Consider the following 24794-nt stretch of genomic DNA (forward strand, 5'->3'; position numbering starts at 1 on the left):
CCCTGTCAGCAAGTGCGGTACTCTAAGTAGTAATAACGAGTGTTAGGGTTGAAGAGGGAGAAGAGTGAGGAAGGAGAGAGGACAGTGTGTGGAGTTTTTGGTTTGTGAATGTCGATAGTTTAAGGGACACCCCAAAGTCTGCATTTGGAGGAGCGTGTAATCACTTCCTGATACACTGTGTGAGCCTTGAAGTGGCACCAATTTTACACAAGGAGTTTAGTTCACAAAAGAGTACTTGCTCTGAGATGTTACAGTGATGTCATTTACTGTGAAGACACTGATATTAAAGGCATAAATGTGCTATTCAGAATGACGGCTGAGTAATCCAGCTTTGTAAAAAGTGACTTCCAAAATCCAAAATGTCAAATTGGGCATTGATAATCACAGAGTTGTTATCTGCTTTAGTCCAAAAAGCTACAACATCAGTGACCCTATCACACATCTGGATTAAAACACACTAATCTGGATTTCCTGTCACAGCACACAGCAGCACACCCTCCCGGACACATTAATCCATCGTCTACCCCAGCTGTGTTTCTAGGAACATGCTTGACCCATGGGGATACTATTGTGTTTCCATGCTTGTAAGTGTTTAAGTGCAAGCATCTGTGTGTGTCTGTGTGTGTGTGAATGTGTGTAAGCCTCGGGCTGTCCCCTCAGCACTGAGTCTGTATCGACCTGCAGTGGAAAACAGGCCTGTACTCGGCCATGTAGGCCAGGAAGTCGATAGGGACATCAGAATGAGGGCAGCCGTCCAAAACGGCATCACAATGTGCCCAGAGGCCGCGCACTCGCACACAAACACACACTCACACTGTATGTATACAAAGGCTTGGCCATTTTTCAAATAGCCTTGGATTTATGGTTTATAACCCCCCCACCCATTCCTGTGTAATCTGCCTGTAATGGTGTCTTGAAACACAGATGCAAACCTTCTCGACTTTCCTGTTGTGTTGGCAGATACTTCCTTGTCATTTAAACATACTGCACATGTGATTGTGTATAATTCTCAGTGTTTGTTATGACATTTCTATGGTCAGCTATGGGGCTCATCCAAGGGTAAAGGCTGCCAGGAGTCAGCAAATGGGGGCTGGCGGTGGTTGAACATTGCTCCACACCTTCAGCCAGGAGGCTGGGGTTTGTATCCACTGTGGGAGCATGTTGTGTATGAAAGCGCCTCACAACCAACTGAGAACAACAGCTCACATCCACTCGGAATTAAGGTTAGGATTAAACTCTCACAAAATTTGCTCATGACATGCTCATGAGGCAATTTTTTAGTATCTACAAGAAGCTTCTCTGCCATTTTCTTGGGTACCATGGTAACGACTTCTGCCCTGAACAACATATTCATACACACACAGAGCCACCAAAAACAACACACTGTTTACAAGAGCTTATCAAGATGCCATGAAGACATCATGAAAGTCAAAATCTGTTTTTAACCAATAAAAGCTAGTCTGGATGTTTCCTTCCCTGAAGACCGAGAAAGGGAATGCAACCCTACACCCCTGCAGTGTTTAGCTTCGTGCTCAATCACTCTGCTAAAAGGACCACACTGTTGCTGCCTCTGTATCAGCAATTCCTCTGACAGATTACTCCATCAAACGGCAGCAATAAGATGTGAAAACAAAAATGATGTCTCTGGGTTTGGTTGAAAAATAGGTTTGGCACCCTTATCACGCTGCAGCTTTGATAACTGGGAGCAAGTCGCTGGATAAGTTTAAATCATTGTGTTTGGCACAGAAAGAATAAGACTTCCTTTCTAAAAATGAGCTGTTCACATTATTTTTTCTTTCCTCAAGTGAAAACTGCACTTCCTGTACCGTGAAAATGCCAAGGGACAAATAAAGCAGCGTTTTTAGTGAGGTGATTGTGTGCTTTTCATTTTGAAAGGTGCTAACAGTCATAGCAGTTTCTGGAGCATAAAACACTCCATCCTGACTCATCAAGGTCATGGTGGCAATAAGGGGTCGCTGCAAGTTCCCTTCTTGTTGTAAGGGAAGAGTGTGCATCATCTCAGGATCCTCAGAGCTTTGTTGCTCCCGCAAGTCAAACAGGTCCAGGTTAAAGATAAAACCTAATACCTGCAGGGAACAGGAGAACCAGGATACATCTCTGGAGCCAGGCCTAGGGTTAGAGTTTGGTCAAGGTCCAGAGTAGGGTTGGGTTGAATGTCTGCCAAGCAGCAGGCAGGCAGGATGGGGAACGATGTGGACATCAACGGAGTCTAGAATTAAAAGCTACCTTTTCCGGCCAAATACAAACACTCTGAGCTTGTAATAATCTATATTTAAACAACTGAATGATACATTTAAGAGGCCATGTTTGGCACTGAACTAGGCAAGGTGTTAAATTATGCATCACTGGGTGACATCTTACGACCGCTGCCACCGTCTGCCCTATCTTTGAACTGCACATCAGATGACTGTTTTCAATTATACAAATTAGGTTTACTTAAGGGGAGCCTTGATCACACACACATCCACACGTACAGACGGATCACACGAGCTGATCATCCTGAGTGGGAAATGGTGTGGGACACTGTAAAAAATAGATCTGTGCTGAGGGAAATGAGCCAAGCAGCGGAGACTGCCTGAGCGCTCCTTTTAAAGATTCTATCCCGTTTGTGTTAATGTCTTTCCAGTGGTGCTTTCAGTTTCCCCCCCCCTCTGCCAAAGCCATCCAGCCTGTTTGATCAGTAGCAGCTCAGAGGAATGAAGCCACGTACGCCACAGCATCATCCTCCCTCCCTCCTTCACTTCCTATAGGGATTGAGAGGCCTTGTGGCGGGTTATTACAGAATATAGCAAGACACTGTTGGACGTACATACATGCATGGTTAAGCAAGTTGTGCTCAAGGGCATGCTTAGCGCACACATTCGTGCACACACAAGTATTACAACATCTATCAGCGTAGAGCTAAAATGCACCAGATGTTTCAGCATTTCATCTGCAGGGATAGCTTCTCTTTCTTTTCTTTTTTTATCCCTTATGCTGCTCAAAAGGCTCAAGCCAACAGGAATCAATGGCTCAAAAGACACCTCATGTTTCGGTTTCTTAGTGGCAAATTACAGCTGCCGCGCCAAAGCAGTGGCATTTGAAGGAGGGAGAATCCCTCTCACTTCTTTGAAAAAAGGGGGACAGCAGTGGGGAACAAAAACCAGGCGTTGGTTTTAGCGAGCCATTATAGCTGTGCGATGCGGCGCCCTCTGTCAGACTCCGCATTGTGCGTAATGCCTGATACGGCCACCTGTGCCAATTCACTGGGGGCACAGAAGCACAATAAAAGGTGAGACCTGTACAAATCACAAATTTCTGAACTCAATCCTCCAGCACAGTTTAGGCATGCTCATTCTAAAAAAACTGGTAAACGGCATTAGTTTCTGCACGCTCCACTGATCTATTATGGCTGCCTGTTTACTCAAACCTTCATCTAAACATGGCAAACGTGCTACATTCTCACTGAGGTGAATGCAAAGAGGGTGCACAGCGTTTTTTTGCATGTGCTTTGTGCCTCATACTTCTACATAATTTCCCCCAGGCAGCAACAGGGATAGTCTCATTACATAAAGGATCTCTTCTACACACGCTTTACTTCCGCACGTATCCCCCACTATCACCTGCCATGTGATATATGCATGGTACATACACAGTAAATATGTCCATACAAAACCCACTCAGCATCTTACATTTCCCTGAACATGCAAGGCATGCTAGGCCATGCAGTCCCGTCTATCACAGAGAGGCGCGGTTGAACAAAACTCGTATTTATTGGATTATTATATGTTCAAATCTGTTGCGTACGATGCTAAAGTCTGATTCTTTTATCTGCAAATGTGGCAGCAAGTTCTGAGGTTCAAGTGGTTACATCACCCTAACTTAATTAGTTAGCACTGCTGAGTTGCTCTACAATGCCACTAAGTGTCTTCAGCTCTAAGGCCCCCCAGTGGAGGTTTTAATAAAGACAACGCTGAAAGCATTTCATTGCCCATCCCCTAACCCCCCAACCTATCACCCATCCGGCTCTGCACAATCTTTCATACATTATATTTTTACCATGAAATTGGCCAATTTGAAAGATATTGACTATCAGCACAAAGTATCAGCAGTCAGCAGCTTCCATCGGAAATGCTTGGCATCAGGTTCTGCCTTTAAAAGTCCACTCTACCCTGAGGCGAGCAGAAGGTAAATGGGCAGAAAGGGGGGGGGGGGGGGGGTGAAGAGAGAGATGAGGCCAATTGGATTGTAGGAGTGGAGGCACGCACTGAGGGATGGGAGGGAACTCTGCGGTATAACAGCGAAGATAAATTAAAAAGTGGAAATGTGGGCTGAATGGATGGATTGGATGAAGGGCAGATAGATGACGGTTTAAATGGATGATTGGTGGCATGGGCACTGAGAACGAGTGTGTGTGTGTGTGTGCTCCAGAGGTGCAGATTAGATCACTGTTATGACTGCAAAAGCCCTCAGGACACAGTAGATAAACATCAACAGATAACCTACACATATATTCCCACCTCTGCCGCATCCTCACTTCCTGCCACAGTTTCCTGCTGTCTTCACTCGCACACTTCCTCCACTTTCATCCATTCATCGTCACCAACTCTCCTTCTTTTCCTGCCCTCACTAACTACATCTAAGAGTCCCGGGGCGGTGCAGTAGATCACACTTCTCAATAAACCCGTCAAGCTCTGCACAGTAGCAACCCCCCAATACACACACACATACACACCCGTCTCCCCTTAGCCTTCCGAAACACAATAACAGCAGCTCTGAAACACCCCTCCCAACAATACTCCCATCGATCACTTCACTATCTGGAACACACACATCTATCACTATACTGTGAGGTTTACTGCAGGCACGACCCTGCTGCTCTGCTGTATACCATTTGGCAAATGCTTTTATAGACCCCAGACAGACAAAGATGTGCCAAGAACCAAATGTTATCAAGTTTTGTACCATAGAAGGGGAAAATGTACTGTGTATTTGTCAAGTAAAGTACCTAAAGAATGTTCCCTATGTGAAAGTGAATGGGCATCTGCAGGAATGTATAATCTGCACTGATTTATATGTTCAGTGACCATATATTTGGGTAATCCCTAGTTCCATTAAACTCTTTCATCATCTACTGGAACCTAAACCAAAAACTGCTCCAATTCTAGTGCACATTCTACACAGTCTGTACATTAGGTCCATGGATGCATATGACACACCTGCATAGCCTTCTACAGAAGCCCTCATTCTCGGCTTTTGCCTGTAGTTGATGTAAGTCAAACGACCTTGTGGATACAGGGAATCTCTTTGGTGCTTCTGCTGACACTATTTGACAAAAGTGAGTCATTTCCCTGAACTGTATTTTGCTTTGAAACTCCTGGGAACAGTTTGGTGAGCGCATAGAAAAAAAAAAGGAAAGGTAACCATTGTGGTCTAGTGAGAGGAGAGACGAGAGAAAAACACTTGTAACAGAGAGATTGTGCAGAGTTGGACTCTGCAGGGAAGAAAAGGCAGGTCGGGCAGAGACGAGCAGCAGCTCTCTGACATCCTGTTTGTGCCCCCCGCCCTCCTCTTTGCATTACAATTCATTCTCTGCGAGAGTCAAGGTTAGACCTGACAGCTCGGCAACTGTGTATGGATATGTGTGTTTGTGTGTGTGTGTGTCTGTTTTGCAGCACCCACATAAAACAGATGGGAGGGAGATGGAAATGAAGAGAGTCAGACTGAGAAGAGGAGACAGGACAGATAGATATATGGGAGGAAGAGGCAGTCTGCGCTCTGTCGGTGTGGCTGGGCGGCACCCTAAGGTTTGGGACTCAGATTAATCCCTCATGCATGGCTGGAGGTTTGATTCCTTGTTAGATTAAATTATAAGGTCAGGCCAGAAGGTTTCCAGAGGCTAATGGACTGTCCTAATAGTCATTTTTACGTCTCGTTCATGAATATTTCATCACTAAAAAGTGTAATTGATATTTGTGGCAGAATTTTGTTTTGACGAGCTGTTGAAACTGAATCCAGACCACGAAACAGCACTGAAACTTAGACAAACAGGTTTCACTGCCACCTGCTCAGATCATTAACATAAGAAGGTCTGTTTACTGGCCAAATCTATCAGCAATAAATACAGCCTGTCCACTCATCCTTCAAATGAACACTCACTTTAGTGGTTAAGGTAGAAATGACACACTAATGGATAATTTCCACCCATCAAAATCTTATTCTGCGCCGTCAGATAACTGATAACCAAGTGCCATCAAGGCCCAGAAGCCAGCAGGTTTTCATTTCAAGCACTACACCAGCTGATTGAAGTTACTCCCTGCTCCTCCTGCCAGCATTTGAAGATATGCTGTTAAAGTAATAATGTATCATCTTTCATGGAAAATTACAGTTTCGCCACCATCTCATTGATTCCACACACACACAACAGTGTTTCAACCTGCCACCCCGCCAGTCATAAAAACGATTTCATTTGTGCCGTTTTAAATTTTCACTTTGTCTTCCCTGGGAAACACAAAGAAGGGATATGATTCACAAGTACAATTTGTTTGTTTGAACAAATGGAAGCCGAACCGCATTGCATGAGCAAACACAGTAATGAGTGCCACCTAGTTGAACTTAATCAACCATAAATCCAGGAAAAAAGGCTTCACAGTGTCGGTCATGCTTTGTTTAAAGAGCGAAAGACGCCGCAGAACATAAACATTTAGCACCTGAGAGAGAAACAAAAATCAAACAATAAGGACACGGAGGATTATCGCTTTAAAAAGCAAAGTGTCTGGAAAAGAGAGCCCAGGATGTGATTTGTGGTGTGGGAGGTGTTCTGATAGCAGGTGGCGCTGACCTTTCCGTGACCTTTGAATGCCATGCGGTCGGGCCCCTTTGAAGTTTTTCGGTGCCGTCTAATGTCACCGGGCTGGCTCTCTCACGTGGTCTCACAGCTGTGCTCGTGCAAGCTAACCATCCCAACACATGTGTGAGGAAGACCAGAGTGTGCATCCAGCATGAGATCAAAGTCTGCAAGCCACAGTTGGTTCAGCAGGTGGACATCAGTTAAGTAACAATGCACTGTGGCATTCAACAGGTGGCCAATCTACTAGGTACTCACTTACTAATGCTAGTTTTGGGGGTTTTAGAAGTATGTTTTTCTTGCAAAAATCTGCAAATGGCGGCCATCTTTGCCCTAAAAACAAGTATACAATTGCATCTAGCCAAGACGTCCCTTTTTATATGCAAGCCTATACCACAGCCAATCCTCTCTAGAGACCTGACCTGATGCTCTATGCATCCTTCAGTGAGGCCAAGCCTTCATAGGCCATATTCTTTGAAGAATCCGGCCCTTAAATTGAGACACTGCTGACCAGTTAACATTACAACTCAAGGATAGTGCTTATGAAAACATCCCAACATGACTGTGATGATAACTGTCTGCATCTGCACACAGTAATAAAGCCAGGCCCTCACTATGAGAATGCTCTCAAATAACCCCTTGGATTAGGTATATTAAAACATATGACAAATATATCTGATTTATATCAAAGAATAACATCAAGAAAAGAGAAGAAATGATGTGTCCACCACTGTTTTACATCAAATATTTTTCCTGATGATCTCCTGAAAGTAATAATTAGTGAACAACAGTGCCAACTAGCACAGGTAGGTTTATCCCTCTCTGTAATTCTGATGGTTCTTTTAGATCAACAAGAGCCTCAGTCCACAAATGTTGCTCCTAATCCCAAATTCCTCTCCTTCTCCACAATAATGAGCTCCTCTCAGACTCAAGAGTTGACAGAGGTAAAGCATTTAGCACGCTTGAATGGAGAAAGAGGGAGAGAGTGGGAGTGCAGAAAGAAAGAGAGGAAGATACAGGCCAAAGAGGGATAAATTGAGGGATGAGGGGGGTGGGGGGGGTGGAAAAAAATCTACTGAGACATGCATGAGGTAAGCTCTCCCTCTGGCAAGGCAGAGTAACGCCGCCGCCGCACCGTACAAATGCAATGGCTGACTATTTACGATGAGAGGCAGGAATGAAAAGACACAGAGGGGAAGGGGAGAGGGATCATCATTGTGTTTTCACAGTCCCTCAAGATTCAGTTGTTTTTCTGCCCAGGGATGTGAACAACGTGGGGACCGTGTTTGTGTTTGTGCCTGTAAAGAGTGTGCGTGTGTGTCACGTGGTGTGTATTCTGCGTATTTATGTGGGTGGAAATGTGTGTATGCAGCACTGAAAGCATGCGCATGCTTCATTCGTTTCAAGGCCAAATGCTGAAACACTCCTCTCAGAAAACAGAAGACACACTCTCACACACACATATACACACACAGCGCAATTCATAAGGTAAGGTGAGTGTGTGTCTGTGCATGCTGTGTAAACGTGTTCTTGACTTGAATAAGCCACGTCCAATGAGCTGCAGACTCACACACTTGCACGCTATGGAAACAACAATCACGGCAGGGAGATAAAAACTCAAGTGCACCTAACCATTCTTGAGATGTCAAATCAAATTAATCAGTAAAATGGTACGATGATGGAAAGAATCAAAGAGAGGAGATGAGAGGGGGGGGAGAAAGCAGCAGGCTCTGCAGGGAACATGGCTGCCAGTGGGAGAAGAGAGTGATGAGACCATCATGAGCAGATCAGATTAAGCAAGATGCATGTTCAGGCTCTCGCTAAGAACAATAAACACACACCCACAGTCTTCTTTTTCAGCACACAAGTGTGAACCAGAGGAATCAATTGAGATGTGTCAAATGATGCAGCCCTGTGAAGGTGTGCTGCACTTTCTGGTCACAGCATGAGGTGCCAGATCAAAATTCCTTCCTGCAAGGTTGTGATTATCAGCTGCAGTCCCAATTCCTATGCTAGCTGAGATTTATAAAAGATGGTTAAAATATTAAAAAAGTTAAACACGTTTTTTAACATATCCAACAAGGAACGGAAAATTCTTTTTTCCCCACCGACAAAGAGCAGATTGTTAGCATTAACCAGCTACAGCTAACTGCTTGTGTTTGGATTCAATAAGTTATCATGTAAGTCACTGAAACACATCAAGGCTAAGTGGGATGTGTCATTTTTGAATGATAACAAATGGATCAATGTTTATTTAGTAGGCCTTGAAAATAGCTTTTTAGATTTTTAACAGGTTTGGGTGAGAGCAGCCATGTGAGAATGAAAGCAGAACAAAAGCTACCAAGGTGATAAAGAGGCAGCAGTTTGCTGGCTCGCAATATATATAAAGGACTTTTAGATTAGCTAGCATGCTAACACAGAATAATATGCTCTAACAGAGAGACATTATCACATCATGCATGCTCAATTATTAGACACCTTATATTTTTAACAAATTGAATAAACCTAAAAAGATAATGAACACTTCCATTCATTTCCAGACATACAAATTACACATCTATGTGACACAAAATTGACAAAGTTAGTAGACACTGTTTAAACTTGCCATTGCTAGCCAAACAGAAGCTACCCAATAGGTGGAATATGTAGGTGAAGAATCAGACTGTCTAAGTTATCCCTCATGCGTTGTTCGGGACATTTTTGTCCTCTGAGAGAAATTTTTCTGTTTATTTTGGCCATAACTTTGTCAATATGTGGACAAATTGAATCATTTTTCCTCAATAAGCTTAATTTTACATAAATTTTGTTAATATGATTTTAAAATTTTTCATAGGTCAACGGTACACTGTGGGCAAATTTTACCCCCTAATGTGTTGTTCGGGGACAAAAACGTCCCCTAACTTTAACGGTTTTAAAAATATATTAGATAAATATTTTTTTGAAATTTTTTTGCATAGACCTTTTAATTAACTTCAGTTCTAATCAACAGTAGTGAAAAAATCATTTTCCCCCAGGATTTTAACCCTTTAATCACCAATTTTATAAGGGGTGGTGCTGAAAATTGAAAAAAAAACACACAAAATGGCTCATTTTTAATAGAAAAGGTGAATGTGGACTGGATTCTTTTTAACCTTTATTATAGTCTTGGTCATGTCAAACATCAGTAAAAAAATTGACTTTATTGCATTATTAGTTTTTGCACAGCACTGGATTTTCTTTTTTTCTCCCATTTTGTCCCATAGACTTACATTATAAACACACTTTTTTTGACTGCCCAGCCATGGCACTAAATAATCATGCATTCTTGATTGTTGGTGGTTTACCCTGTTGGTAGGAGGTAACATTTGTGATTTTTACAGTTAACAACTTAATTACCATATTAACCCTTTACCTGCAGGCCTGTGCTCATGTACTGTAGTTTCTGGCTTAAGTATATGGAGTTATAGGGAGTATTTTAGCACATAATTGTGTGTCTACACACTGTGTGTGTATGTTAGAGAGGAAGAGAGCCATTTGCACACTGTCAGGGAAGGAAAGTCAGGAAAATAAAGTTACTAAGTAAGTGAAGTGTACCTAATTCAGACGTACAACGGCAATGCATAAGCATGTAAAATGAAAACATCCAGGAGTTCTGGCGTCTGAAGTTGTGGATGGGTAAAATAGCTGTTTTTTTTTTTTTTTTTTAGCTTTCGGAAAACACGTCCTCCAGTAGAGTGACTTTACTTTTAGGTTAGTGTCTCAGTTGAGATCACTGAATTAGTCTAAGTGAGGTCTAAGTGCCCCTTTTCCATGGTGTGTTGCGCTCCACACGACCATACGTACATGTGCATGTTACTAAATAGACACCATAGATAGATAACTTGATAACATAATAAATAATCATTGACTAACCAAATCTAATCTACAGTTTAGTCCCCTACTAAAATTAGTATTAAAAGTGGTTTAGTAAAGTAAAGTAAAGTAAATTTGTTGCAGCCCTAAAAGTAAGTGCCGGGCCCTTTGATGCTGAGAGGTTCAGACTAAACAAAACAAAAACACTAGTGGACTTGCATGCATCCTCCTGGTCATTTAATGGTGACAAGAGCAGCAAGCAGCATGAAGAGAGGATTCACCTGTGCATGAGTGAAGGATTCACTTGTGAACGAATGAAGGATTCGCTTGTGAACAAGTGACGGATCTACTTGTGCAGCCTTCACAGCTTCACAGCCTGGCCCTTCATAGAGCCAGGCTGCACAATCATTTCCAGAGATTGTGCACAAGTGAATCCTCTCTTCATGTTGCTTTCTGCTCTTCTCACCATCAAATGACCACAAGGTCACATGTAAGACCACTTGCCTTTTTGTTTTGTTTAGTCTGCACCTGTAGACATCAAAGGGCCACACGTGCATAGCAACACTTTCTTTGTTTTTGTTTACTATGAAGACTCTGTGGTTGTGTGTACTCACAGACAACAAGATCAGTGTGCAAATGGCTCTCTTCCTCTCTAACATACACACACAGTGTGTAGACACACAATTATGTGCTAAAATACTCCCTATAACTCCATATACAAGCCAGAAACTACACTACATGAGCACAGGCCTGCAGGTAAAGGGTTAATATGGTAATTAAGTTGTTAACTGTAAAAATCACAAATTTTACCTCCTACCAACAGGGTAAACCACCAACAATCAAGAATGCATGATTATGTAGTGCCATGGCTGTGCAGTCAAAAAAAGTGTGTTTATAATGTAAGTCTATGGGACAAAATGGGAGAAAAAAAGAAAATCCAGTGCTGTGCAAAAACTAATAATGCAATCAAGTCAATTTTTTTACTGATGTTTGACATGACCAAGACTGTAATAAAGGTTCAAAAGAATCCAGTCCACATTCACATTTTCTATTAAAAATGAGCCATTTTGTGTGTTTTTTTTTCAATCTTCAGCACCACCCCTTATAAAATTGGTGATTAAAGGGTTAAAATCCTGGGGGAAAATGATTTTTTCACTACTGTTGATTAGAACTGAAGTTAATGAAAAGGTCTATGCAAAAAAAATTCAAAAATATATTTATCTAATATATTTTTAAAACCGTTAAAGTTAGGGGACGTTTTTGTCCCCGAACAACACATTAGGGAGAAAAAAAGAAAATCCAGTGCTGTGCAAAAACTAATAATGCAATCAAGTCAATTTTTTTACTGATGTTTGACATGACCAAGACTGTAATAAAGGTTCAAAAGAATCCAGTCCACATTCACCTTTTCTATTAAAAATGAGCCATTTTGTGTTTTTTTTTTTCAATTTTCAGCACCACCCCTCATAAAATTGGTGATTAAAGGGTTAAAATCCTGGGGGAAAATGATTTTTTCACTACTGTTGATTAGAACTGAAGTTAATTAAAAGGTCTATGCAAAAAAATTTCAAAAAAATATTTATCTAATATATTTTTAAAACCGTTAAAGTTAGGGGACGTTTTTGTCCCCGAACAACACATTAGGGTAGTGTTTGCGAACAATGCATGAGGGTTAAACCAGAAGTTAGCTAGCTTGCTAAGTGAGGCATAAAATTCTACACTTGCAGTTTAGCCAATATGCTAATTTAAAACAATAAATATTTAAGAATAAACCAAAGATACTATATAAAGACTTAAAATGTCAGATTTTAAGATGATTTTATTTTTATATAATCATCAAAGTGATGTGAGTTTGGTGAACTGTAATGCCATAAATGCAGTGCGACCACGCTGTGTATGTATGGAAGAGAAAGGGCTAACACACAGGAAATAAAAGTGTGACCACACACACCTTTCCAATTATAACAGATAAAGACGCTTGTTGACCCCATCGTGCATCCATACACACACTTTCTCCTACACAACCACACCCCTTGCCACACACAAACACAGAGAGACCTCAGACACATGGTCGTGATACATCACCACCTACACACAGCGGTGTCAGCCACAGACAACTGCTCCTGAGCCCCAGCAGAGAAAAGACATTCATCATTATGACACCACACACACACACATACACGAGCAACACATTGGGAGAAAGCAGCATAAAGCAACGCTGCAGCTGGTGATGCGTGAAGACGACTCCATCACATCGTATATCACACATACTGTACATGTTTCTCGCCTAAATAACAACATTATGAACAAAAACAGCCGTAACAGAAATGACGGAGAGCTTCCTCTCCTGTTGCTGATGCATTTCTCCTCATTTCATTCACACTGTGCCATTCACACAGTGCAGAAACAAAAAGCCACCACCTCCACTGCTTATTCTTCCTCTTAATCCTGCAAATAAATCACAACAAATCCAACCCGATGTCCATCCAGACAGTCGTACTTCAAGCCTTCAGTCCTCCTCCTCTCCACACTGTGGCAATACAGTAAAAATCTGCAAATAATCCTTTTAATTTAATCTTTCTTTCCCATTGGAACGCTGCAGGGAATGTCTGATTTTCTATTTCCTGTGATCACCAGATTGCAATTTCCTATTAAGTGACATTTGGATCAAGGTCTGCATAACAATGGCCATATTTAACTAGAATAAATTAAAAGTAGTGGCGGTAACAGCTTTTCCAGAGCTGCCTCTCGTCCCTCTCTGCAGAGAGCGTCCATCCTCCGAACACACAGAAACTCACATACATTTCTCATGAGAACCTTGTGATGACCGTCACAGGACCCTTTCAGCTGCTGCGTCCATGATTTGTGTCCTCTCAGCCTTTGGTGGGGGTGGGGGTGGGTGGGGGTCAGGAAGAGAAACGGCGCTGTACATTCGGGTTGTCTGTGTACACACTTGGTAAGAATTTTCAAGCATCATTGCGAGCCTGTCTGCCTGGTCCACTGAACACAGTGTACTTGTTACAGTTAGCAACCTTGTGTTCTTGTTTACTCAGATATTAGCTACATGGTTGCTGTGCTAAAAAAGAATATTGCTTGAGGCTGTACAACAAAGTGTTAGAGACCCCTCCAAAGAACCTTACAGTTTTCTACCAGATGGGGGGATTCGAGACAGAGTCGCAGGAGGTGATAGGGTCACATATTTCCCAGAGACAGACCCCCCCAGCCCCCGGCCTCAGAGTTGGAGTAAGAGTGGAAAAGGAAAAAAGGGCAAAGGTGCTCCTCCATTTTTCCTGAGTCTCTCACTTTGGTGGTTCCAGGCCTGATAGGACTGGATAGAGATAAGAGATTAGACTGTTGGTTCCACTTAGTTTTCATATGATCTCAGCTAATATTTGTCAAGTCTGATGTTGTCAGGAGCCATCGGAGTCAGTGAGGGAGTCGCTACAGGTAGCAGGACGGGAACAGAGCCAATATCAGACCACGAGGAATCATCAGGACAGAGAATTTCTGTAGACGCCGGAATGCAGATTTTAACCAGACAACAAAATTTAAAATCACCTCTCTCAAGTTGCCTGGCTCAAGAGGCGTGTTCACATAAATGCAAAGTGTCATCTCCATAAGCACTATCTGGTTCAACCTGTCCGCCTCTTCACCAGCTAGGTAGGAGGGCACACAGATAGGCTGATGTTATTCAGAAATGTCCCCTGACTGTGGGGCACACACAAGTGGTGATGCACAACACATCAGAGAGGGGTTTCTGGAAGTATGATGAGTTCCTTGTCTTCCCCAGCTGGTTGTATACAGGGCCGGTGCCGTCAGAGCCGATGACACTGATTAATGAGGGAGCCGTCTCGTCACTGTAGCATCAGGGTAATGGACTACACAGAGAGTCAATGGAGAGAGGCTCTGCGGGGTAGAGTGCACGCCCCGGCCTTAAATCACTGTGATTCAGGGGGGATTCATGCAGTCTGTGTCAAATGTGTCTGCTTTTCAGATCCTGTCGCTTCATTTACAGCTTTGCTAGCTGTAAATGAGTTCTATTGTTTATATGGCTCATTTTATATAGTGTTAATATAGTCTACGCAGTTACCAGGATCACAGGATGTGTGATATAGTTTGCATGAAGAGGTGAAAATGAGCCCACAGCACTGTTCATATGTTACATACAATCTAAGCATCCACTAGCTACACAGCCACTAACCGCACACACACAAACAGATGTTTAAGTAAAGAAAACATGTAAAATGTTAATGTTAACTTTCAAAGGCGTGGCTGCATAACTACTCAAGTTTTTGTATGAAATGTGGCACAACAGCACAACTACAAAGCCACAAACTGCACTGAATTCATAGAGAGGCCATGTAAATCTGATTTTAGGTGTTTAGGATGTTTCCACGTTGAAGACAAATTTCACAGACCTCCTTTGTTTGGAGGCTTCAGACCTTGTGTGACAAAAAAAATGCAACTAAAATTGTGTTTATCTACTGATGATGTGTCAGATGTGGAACACGCAATCGTTGTTGAGCACATTTTGTACAATTTGTGTTTAAAAGGTAACATTTCTAAAGAAGGACAGTGCACATGAGTGCAGAGTCTACGGACACATGTGTGTCCACAATGGAGTTTAATCTAAAAATGACACAAATGCACATTATTACTGATGCATTCATGTGGGTTACATGTTCCTGTGATGTAAAATAATCACTGGCTTAGACTCTTAACACATACTAACCTCCAGCTGCTGCATGATTTTTGTGTACAGCATACACAAAAGTACACACACACACACACACACACACATTCACACTTAATTACATTTGTTCTATCCTTTCACATGAGTCACCAGAAGTTAAATGCAGCATAGAATAAAAAAGGCTTCTTAAGAAATGAGAGGAAGAACTATACAGCACAATATACAGGGGGGGGGGGGGGGGGGGGGCATGATCCATCAACAAACAGGCGCTGTGAGCTGAGGGGACATAAGTGGGACATGCGCTGCGTATTGAAAAAAAAAAACACATGACCGTGATGTGGGGATGAAAACCTCCCTTTGTCTGTGCTCTAGAAATTCCAGAGTTTAACTGAATTACAGTAAATCCAATTGAAACACACGGGATAGCAGTCATCCGTGCATTCCTGCGCGTTTTCAGCGAGCTACTGTGCTGCACTCTCACCTCATTCAAGTGTCCAAAGTGGACAGAAAAACACGCGCTAAAACGCCTGTGGTGGAGTTGAATCGGTCTCATGTGACCGCGAACACTCCTGCGCTTTTTTTCCTTCTTCTTACAAGCAGCAGGGAGAATGGAGATCTGACTCTGTGGGCTCTATGTGTCTGAGCATGGTCCGCTCCCCACTGCCGGCTGCACACAAGTCCCGAACACGAAGCTTCCAGCCCAGCAAAGACCCGGACACAGGTTTACATGGGCGGCAGCCGCAAATCAAAGCAACTTCCCCTCCTCTGATCCACGGAGAGAGATGGGAAGCCGATGCGCTAAAAAGAGTCGACCTGACGGGCTAGAACAATTTGACGACGCGCGGCAGATAATACAGCTTCATAAAGACAAGGTTTATTCACGGCGGTGGCGTTAATTCCTCATAATGGCGTTCATTCATCACCATCCTGTCTATGGCTGATAACAGCCCCGGGCGCTCCTGCGATCCCCGCACAATTTATCGACGGATATTAATAACAACAAGCCATAACTAACACAATCTCACAGAGATCCAGTCACAGCCGTTCATTCTGACCCCGATTCTGGTCACATATCAGGCAGCAGAACATTTCCACATCGGACAGCTGCTTTTCAGGACAGTAAAAAAAATCACAGACGAAGAAGAGAGAATAAGAAGAGCGAATAACTCACATTCTGTCTCCGGGAACAAGCAGGCGGCTCTCCACCATCATATCGGGCAGAAAATCCAGATTGTAGGATGAAGTCATGTTGCCTGCCTGCCCTGTGTATGTGTGTTCGTACAGTGCCGCGTGTGTGAGTGTGTGTGTGTGTGCGCCTCCGCCTGATAAATAAAGGAGCGTCGCTCTCGCCCAAACTGCGCCTGGCCGCGGAGACGGAGAGGGACAGGTGCAAGAGCCGAGGCCTCCCCAAAGGCAGTGTAGCCAGCCGCACACACTCTGTCCGCATCCAGCAGTTGTCACATTCTCCTCTTCCTCTCCCCCATTCGCCCTTTTTTTCTTCTTCTTCCCTCCCTCCTGCTTTTCTTCCGCCGGTCCTGTCTGAAAAACCGCTCCGCAACAGCGCAACTGACGGACTGTTGGAGAACCAGGTGTCGAGTCGGGGAGGCGTGGCGCATAGCGCTGCAGCTGATCTTTAACTATTAGGTCTCCTCAGCCAGAGACGTCTCTAACCAGAGCATTACCCAGCAGCGTGTACACAGATGTCTCCATTATACACAGGCTGATAGTTTAAATAGGAAATATTCATATTTAGCACCAGAATAGGTCCTTTAATAACCTCTGGATAGAAACACATAAAAATCATCTGTCAATAAGCATTAAATCATCATCAGACAACCAAATTAAACACTTTCACGACAGTTAAAGACGCTCTTAACACATAACTCCATGCCACAAAATGGAAAAGCCATATAACCTACAACCAATTAACATTTTTAAATATATATAAAGTAATTATAAGAGCAAATGTAAACTAGGATATATGTACAGGGAGTAACACATGTACAAATTGATTATGGAAGTGCGTTTGGATTATTTAAACACAGACCATATTTAAACAGCAAGTGTTTCTGTAGCTGTGCGCCCTCCTGTGGTGGGGATAATTATCAGAGTTGCAGTTCTTCAATTGGCCACTTGAGGGCTGGTCCCAAGAGTAAGCCATCCCCCATGTGAAAGAGTCCAAGTTACAGAGAAAATAAACATGTTTAGCCTACTTGATCATGACTGTGAAAGGCTTTATTTAAGATCTTTTATCATTTTTTTTTGTCGCGTCATTTTCCTTTGCCCATATTTGGATTGCCCAACAGTCAGAAGGACTCAAGTGCAGCCATGATGGCGGTGCCTGGAGCCTGCACACTGAGCGTCAGTCGTATACTTTAGAGAACCTAAATCTGCCATCTACACTGTTAGTCTACGCTGCATGTGCTTCATGTTTTTCATGTTCATCTTTAGCAATCTACATAACATGGATGATAATTGTGCTGTTTTCCCGAGGAACACACATTTCCCAGCCCCATCTCACAAACCACTCAAAAAATTCCTCAGTCACCACTCAAACTGGCCTTTGTGGATTATATTTCTTCATCTCACAGATATCTAAAATAACACTCCCACACCAGTGCAGCCCACTGTGTGTGTGTGTGTTTGTGCTTGTTACTGGATTTAAGAGAGCATGCATTATGCACCACTTGTACAACAATCAACAAACCAAATGTCAGTTTACTGGATTCTTACTCTGACACAGAGCTAATTATAGTGGATGCTCTGATACTAATGCCATGAATAAATGCATTGCACAATCAGTGCATGCAAACTGTTAGAAGTGAATATCACACATGCTTCAGCTCAGTGACTTAATAACAGCACGGCCAGTTAGGTGATTTACAATCAAATGAGTTGGCCAAATTTGGAGAGGTGCAATTACACATGGGGATTGTCTTGTAATAATGAACCTGCCCATAATTTGCTGCAAATTTGCTGACTCTATTTTATGGTGTGTTAATTGTGTGGATCCAGCATGCCTCCCTGTGGAACCAGAGTGGGCTTGAATGCACCTCTGTACAGTATGACTACCAGGTTGCCCCACTTCCTTCTTCCTCCTCTATAGGAGAAAAGAGGGGAGGCACTCCAGTAAAAATAATGAGCCTCTCTTAGAGTGAGAGAGGCAGCTCTCTGGGGGAAGAATATGAGTATCTGGGTCAATGGAGGAAAAAAAATGTGCTCAGTATGCACACGTACAGCAGGGTAAGTGTATAACATGGGTGGGACTTGGCCCGCGGCTCCGCTCAAGGGTCATCTTGCATGTTTACTTGCAAGGACCGAGGTCAGAGTATGGATGGGAAAGGCTGATCCTACATCAGTGCCTTAGGGCTTGCAGTGTCCTGGGAGTCGGGATGGTGCAGCATGTTTCACCGCACATGACCCTTCTCAGAATAGGGGCTGTACAATACATTATATAACCAACTGCTGCATCATAATCGTCTGTGTGTGTTCCCATCACAGTCTTTCATGTTCAGGCCTGAACGGATGCACATGAAAGTTAATTCAGATCATAACCCAAATCTGAACACATTTCTGCACTGACAAGAGCATCGCACAGAGTAACACTGAAAGAAAACACAATCATCCCTTCACCTGCTGCACCTCTACTTGTTAACAACAGACACTGGATGTTTTTTTTTTCAAGCCTTGCATCTTTCATGGAGTCTGGAATATTTTGTCCTACTTTGACTTAAAGCTACAGTGCAGAATCTTTGTTTCCCCTGACTGGCAGTGACAGTAATTACACCAGCATATATTTTCTGCATGTAACACTTATATAGTGCTTTGTCACACTGTTTTATATCATGCCTCGCTCTTTTATAATGCTTCGTCCTGCTCTATTACAACACTTTGGCCCACTCTTTTTATAATGACCGGTCCCCTGTTTTAAAAGACTTTGTCTCACTCTTTCATATAACTGTCGCATACTTTTACACTCCTCTGTATATTGCTTTGTCCCACTGAAGACTGATGCTGAGGTGCTACCTTGACCGTTGTAATGAGGACCTTTAAACCTCTGACTTGACATCCGTTTGTCACAGATTTGGAGTGAGACCAGCTTCATTTTCCACGTTTGAGAGCAGAGAATAAAGAGAAGTCAAACACAGATGTCTCCTATACTTCTCTGGGACAGGCTGGAATGTGTAAAATATTTGGAGCAGGCTATATATCTGTTACATTTTACTCTGCTTATTATATGCTACTCGGAACCAAGGAGAATGAGAAAGACAGCAACTATTACTCTTAGATTCCTAAAGCCTTAACATTAACGCAGGTGTTGATGGGAGTTAGTATATGTATATGTATGTTCCTTGTTGTGTTTGCCAAAGGCTTACAAACACCTGTTTCAGTATGTGCAGGCACGTCAGCTGCTGTTTTGAATAGGGCCTGTCAGTGTGCATGTTCTCATGTACATCTGGTAAATGATTGTGCAATCAAATCTCCTCATTTGCTTTAAATTCTAAACAAATCCTTCCCTCCTGTTCACCAAACAAAATGCATCCATCCATTAATAAAACGCGAACAATTGTCTATTTTCAATGTACTCATGTGAATCCGACAGCTCGTGCCATTGTTTTAATATGCAATTTGTGTTGCAGCTGTTCGATATTGCATTTAATATGATGCATATGTTTGCTGGCATGTGTTTACACTGCTGCAGTTGTTTGGCTGTGGATGTTGGAGAAATAGTTAAAAACATGTTTAAGAATCAGGTTTTAAATTTGAGAGAAAAACGTTTAACTGAACTGAAGCCTTATTTAATACCTTATAGTCCATAGATAACACGTCCTGTAATTGACGGGAATTACAGCATGACCCTGAACAACATGCTGTATGTGATGTTAAGAGAGAGGTCTGATCCTGACCTGCATGCATTCCATATGATAATGAAGCCCGGCATAAAGAAGGACTGTGTTTTGTCCACGGACCTTGTGATGGTCGTGTCACATGAAAGAAAACTGACTTCCTTGAAGCGCTGCCAGCTAAACCTTGCCATAAAATGAAAGCAGTGGATGGATCTTTAAGGTGACTATTACCAAGTAAAATCAACAGCATCTGAAAGGTCTGACAGGGGAAATAAACCTCTGTCAAGTACGGAGCGTGGATGAGACCATGTCTGCCTACTATTTGTGTTCTTTCATGGTCTTCTTAAACAATCATCTGTGCCATTCACTGGTATTTGACCTATTCTGCTGATTCAACACAAAGACGTTTTGGGCACTACTGATGGATTTGTGCTCACACGGACTTTACAAGAGCTGTTTCTAAAAGTGTGAGGCAACATGGAAGTCAGGCTTGGATTAAACTTTTACTAAATAAACAAGTAAGTCTCCGGTATCCAGTGGAGCTCTGACAGGTGGTGGGAACATAACAGATACATCTGTTCAGTCACCTCAAACCTCCACATCTTGATTCATTGCCAAGGCTTCCTGAAGAGATTTCATGAAATGTTACACCTTGTTTCCTCTGCTGACTAAAGTCCAAAAGCCCTAGCAGTAGACCACAGTGTAAATATGAAACTGTCCTCACCAGAAAAGCAACACAAGGAATCAACACATTTCTCAGGGGGAAGTCAATCCCACCATGCCATGTGACGGAAAGGGGACACACTTAGTTTGAAGACCACTAACACAAGTAGTTTGTGTCCCTAAACATTACCAAACACCCCCCTACTTGCCAACACCTTATGCCTGCATTGCACTCAAGAGCCAGATCCAGTGAACATCTCATGTTGTACCTTATTTTCTCCCTGTTGTTGCTTTTGTCCTTTTCTCCACCCACCATCATTTCTCCTATCATTCGTGGCCCAGAGGCTCTGTGTTCTCCAGGATTCTCCTCATGGCAAGGTCTGCCTCTGCCCTCATTCTCCCTCCACCTACTTTTGTCTATCTCACCTCTTTCTCTACGTCTAGTTATTTCTATCTTTTCTCTGCCTTCATCTCTCTCACCTCAGGCAGGAGGGGGGGGGGGCGGGCTCAGCTGCCTGAACAATATAAATCGATCACTTAGAAAGGAGGAGTGGGGAGGGCAGAGGAGGAGGAGCAGGAGGAAGAGGGAGGGTTGAGATACAAGAAAGAAACAAAGAGACGGGTCCAGGAATAGCTGATCTTACAAAGCAAATTAAAAAAGAATAGAATAAAATATCAGGCAAACTATCATCCAAGACTGTTTTTGCTTCCTGCTTGAATCTCACCCAGAGGAGGGGATTGTGGGTAGCTGATGGCGCCGGCTTTTCACATGTGAATATTTAATGAAGGGCTCATGAATAATTCAGAAAAGCAAGCAGCTGCGTTTGAGCCTAAGTGGACATGTGAGGAGCCCGGACCAGACAGACCCTGACTGCCACTGTTCATCCTCACCACTCAAAGATGGAAAAACACATTTTGATCAGTGTATATTGGACACTGTGCGTGTGTGTGTTAGTAGATGAACTACATCCTGAATGAAAGGATGATAGAGGCATCCCAGCCTGGTCTAGTCTCACTACTACTTTCTCATTCTGCTAAGCGCAGACCAAATAAAAGTAGAGGAGGAGAGGATGGATCTGTGCCGACATTTCTTTCTAACACTCTCTCCATCACTCTCACAGCTCAATCTTCAGATGTCATTCTCATATTTTCTCCGGCTGCCTTCCCTCCTCCATTTTCATGCTTTCATCTGTCTCTGCTCCTCCATCACTCTCTCCCTCGTCTCTCTCTCTGTCGGTCAGTTTGTTATTGGCCCTTGCCGAACTCCGGTTAGGACACGGTGTTCCAGTTAACATGGATCCCCACTCCACCTGTGGGGCTGTAGCCTCTAAATGCTTGCTGACCTGTTTTGCACATGATCTGACACAACACACAAACCCGCTGTGGTGGAACTGATGTATCAGCTCGGTGCTTCTATATCTGCATTTAATGGCTGGATTCATACAAAAAAAGGAATCAGATGAAGATCCAGGAGTGACTTTAAAGGCTTTTGATCTCTTTAGTTACAGACTACATGCTGCCACACGTTTTAGTCTCTGCTATCATGGAATGATTTTCACAATAAATAAGTTGTATCATATAAAACACGAACGGAGGATAGGGTCAGTGGCTCAGGGATAAAAAAAAAAAATTATATGGATCAGACTTGATGAGATATTAAATAGTGGCATGCTCCACTTTTGGCTTGAAACCATGAGCATAGAGTCTTTCAACGTGGCAAATATTTGGAGCCTCCCACCTAGACTCAAAACTGCTCTTCAGAAAACTATGGGTGATGTCACAGAAGATTTGATCATATTTATTTACAGACTCAAGATGAGGAGCCTCATAACTTAATTCCTATAGACATTTTACGGATAAATGCTGATGTTTGAGCAGGAAGTAGCTGACGACTGACTGCTTCAAACAGTTAGAGAGAAACATCATTTTTATGACCCTGACAGACATACACTCTGCATTACAGGACATTGTGATCTGGTCCAACACTGTCGAGCAAATACCTCCTGACCTGTTCACTGACCCTCACACACTAATGTCTGTACTGGTGGTCTCGACATGACATATGCGTGGGTTTCTCTCTGTCTCTCTCTATCTCCCTCCACACACACACACACAAACACACTGAATGTCCTCTGCCCCTGAAGAGGCCTCCCGGCTATACCATGCTGCTGTCTTCTAGCTTTAATAGTCTCTGCTAGACAAGACCGGACAACACTCAGCCGCAGTCGAGTAGAAACACACCACTGCCCATCCAGGGAAGACCTCATATCTCTCCAGTCTCAACAAGTTCTTTTGGGGTTAATCCTTTGCTATTTACAAGGATATAATCATGCTTTTTTACCACCCTGTAACAGACTGTGGGAAGCTTTGAAGTATAGTAAAGTTGCAGCTTTAACCTTACGCTCTGAATGATAACGTTTTTATCATGAACAAACTTTAGAAGGGCTGCTTACAAAACCTGAGTATTAATTTAAAATCGCTTGGCTTCCCACTTTGTGGTGGATGCTGTTTGTAGAGCCCTGCAGGGGGTGATTGTTTGGACATGCACTTCTTCAAGTCAGTTGGGGTCACACATGGTCAAATAATTCAGGGAAATGGTGGAGAGGCTTTAAAAACTGAATTAACATTACAAAGGAGCTGCATAGACTTAAAAATGAAGTTAGATGCCCTCTAATGGTTTAATAACATAACGACTCATTCCATTTGAACCAAGAATGTGGGCAATCTCAGGTCCTGGTTGTAAGATTTAACAAAGACGAAAGAACCCCCAACTTTCCAAAAAATCCAAGATGGCTGCTCGGCTACAATAGTGAAAATAAAAGTTCTTCTTCTCAATTCTTGCAATCACAAGCAAATCCATCTGACGATTTCAAACTGTGTGCTCGTAATGGAATCATAGGTGGTTTGGACCAATCGAATGTTTAGAATGTCGAATGTCGAAGTACAAATCTGTACTACAAAAGTGCATGACATTAAATGTTCTGTTAAATCCCAGTAAACCCCCACTGCACTGTTTTGTTCCTCTCAATGCAAATGGAGGGTGGAGGGATATTCTTCGGCCACTCAAAACGGCGTCCGCTCCACCTGCAGTGCATGGGAGCGTGCTCCAACTGTAATTGGCCATCACATCAGTGACAGAGAGAGGCTCTCCATTCATCATTCCCCCCTCCCCACTTCTCCATTCGTCTCTCTCGGCCCTGTCGTTGCCAACTCGGACCAATCTCTCCCTCACTTTCCAATTTCTACCCCCACTTCTTCCTCTGCCCCACCCCGACTGTCCTCTTCTCTCCTCCCCTCCTCCACCTCTGTCCTCCCTCTCCTCCCTCCCTCTCTGCTCCTTTTCCTCATTAAAGTGGGACCCAGGCAGTAGCGGTCACTGCCTCTCATTTATTTTCATTTGAAACTGGTGCAGCTCCACTGATCCTCTGGGGCTGCAGGAGAGAGAGTAGGATGGTGTCATTCTGATAACAACCGGTGCATGCACACACACACACACACAGAGATGTACTGTATGTGCACCCACCAACACACACACTTAAACACTCAGAAAAATGGAGGAATATAACACATCAGCTGTGCACACACTCAGAAATACAAAAGGATGTGTATATGCATCCGCCTGCAAATAGATGCACTTTCACACCCATTTCAATTCATTTCACGCACATATTCACACATTTCATGTACCTGCAAGCTCACATGCTCGGGCCAACCCTCTTCTTTCACATATGCACCCTCTGCCTCCACTGCCGCCCTCCTCCCTCCCCTTTGATTGTGTGATTTTGAGAAGGTGATGATAGCAGGGTGTGAATCAGGGGCTGATAAACCCGCGCCCATTGTCACCTGTATGATTGCAAGTATTGATCCGAGCCTGGGCATGTGGTGCGAGCCTGTGTGTGTGTGACATGAGAGA

The 24794-nt window shown here is 43.1% G+C and overlaps 1 protein-coding gene across 10 annotated transcripts in view; it reads right to left on the minus strand.

The window, feature by feature from the left end:
- The window catches only part of celf2 (cugbp, Elav-like family member 2), a 156288-nt gene that overhangs the window by 85399 nt on the left and 46095 nt on the right, over window positions 1–24794 (minus strand). Inside the window, exon 1 of one of the 10 annotated variants that reach the window (XM_028420439.1) lies at window positions 16543–16990. The exons of 7 other annotated variants lie outside the window; for them this stretch is intronic. In XM_028420439.1, the coding sequence (XP_028276240.1) occupies window positions 16543–16619 (77 nt within the window). In that variant the 5' untranslated portion in view covers window positions 16620–16990. Of the gene's footprint in view, window positions 1–16542; window positions 16991–24794 lie in introns of those variants that run through there. 2 more of the 10 variants (XM_028420374.1, XM_028420424.1) reach the window with 2 other exon arrangements.

Source organism: Parambassis ranga, chromosome 2, assembly GCF_900634625.1.
Source record: "Parambassis ranga chromosome 2, fParRan2.1, whole genome shotgun sequence".
Classification (NCBI taxonomy): Eukaryota; Metazoa; Chordata; class Actinopteri; family Ambassidae; genus Parambassis; species Parambassis ranga.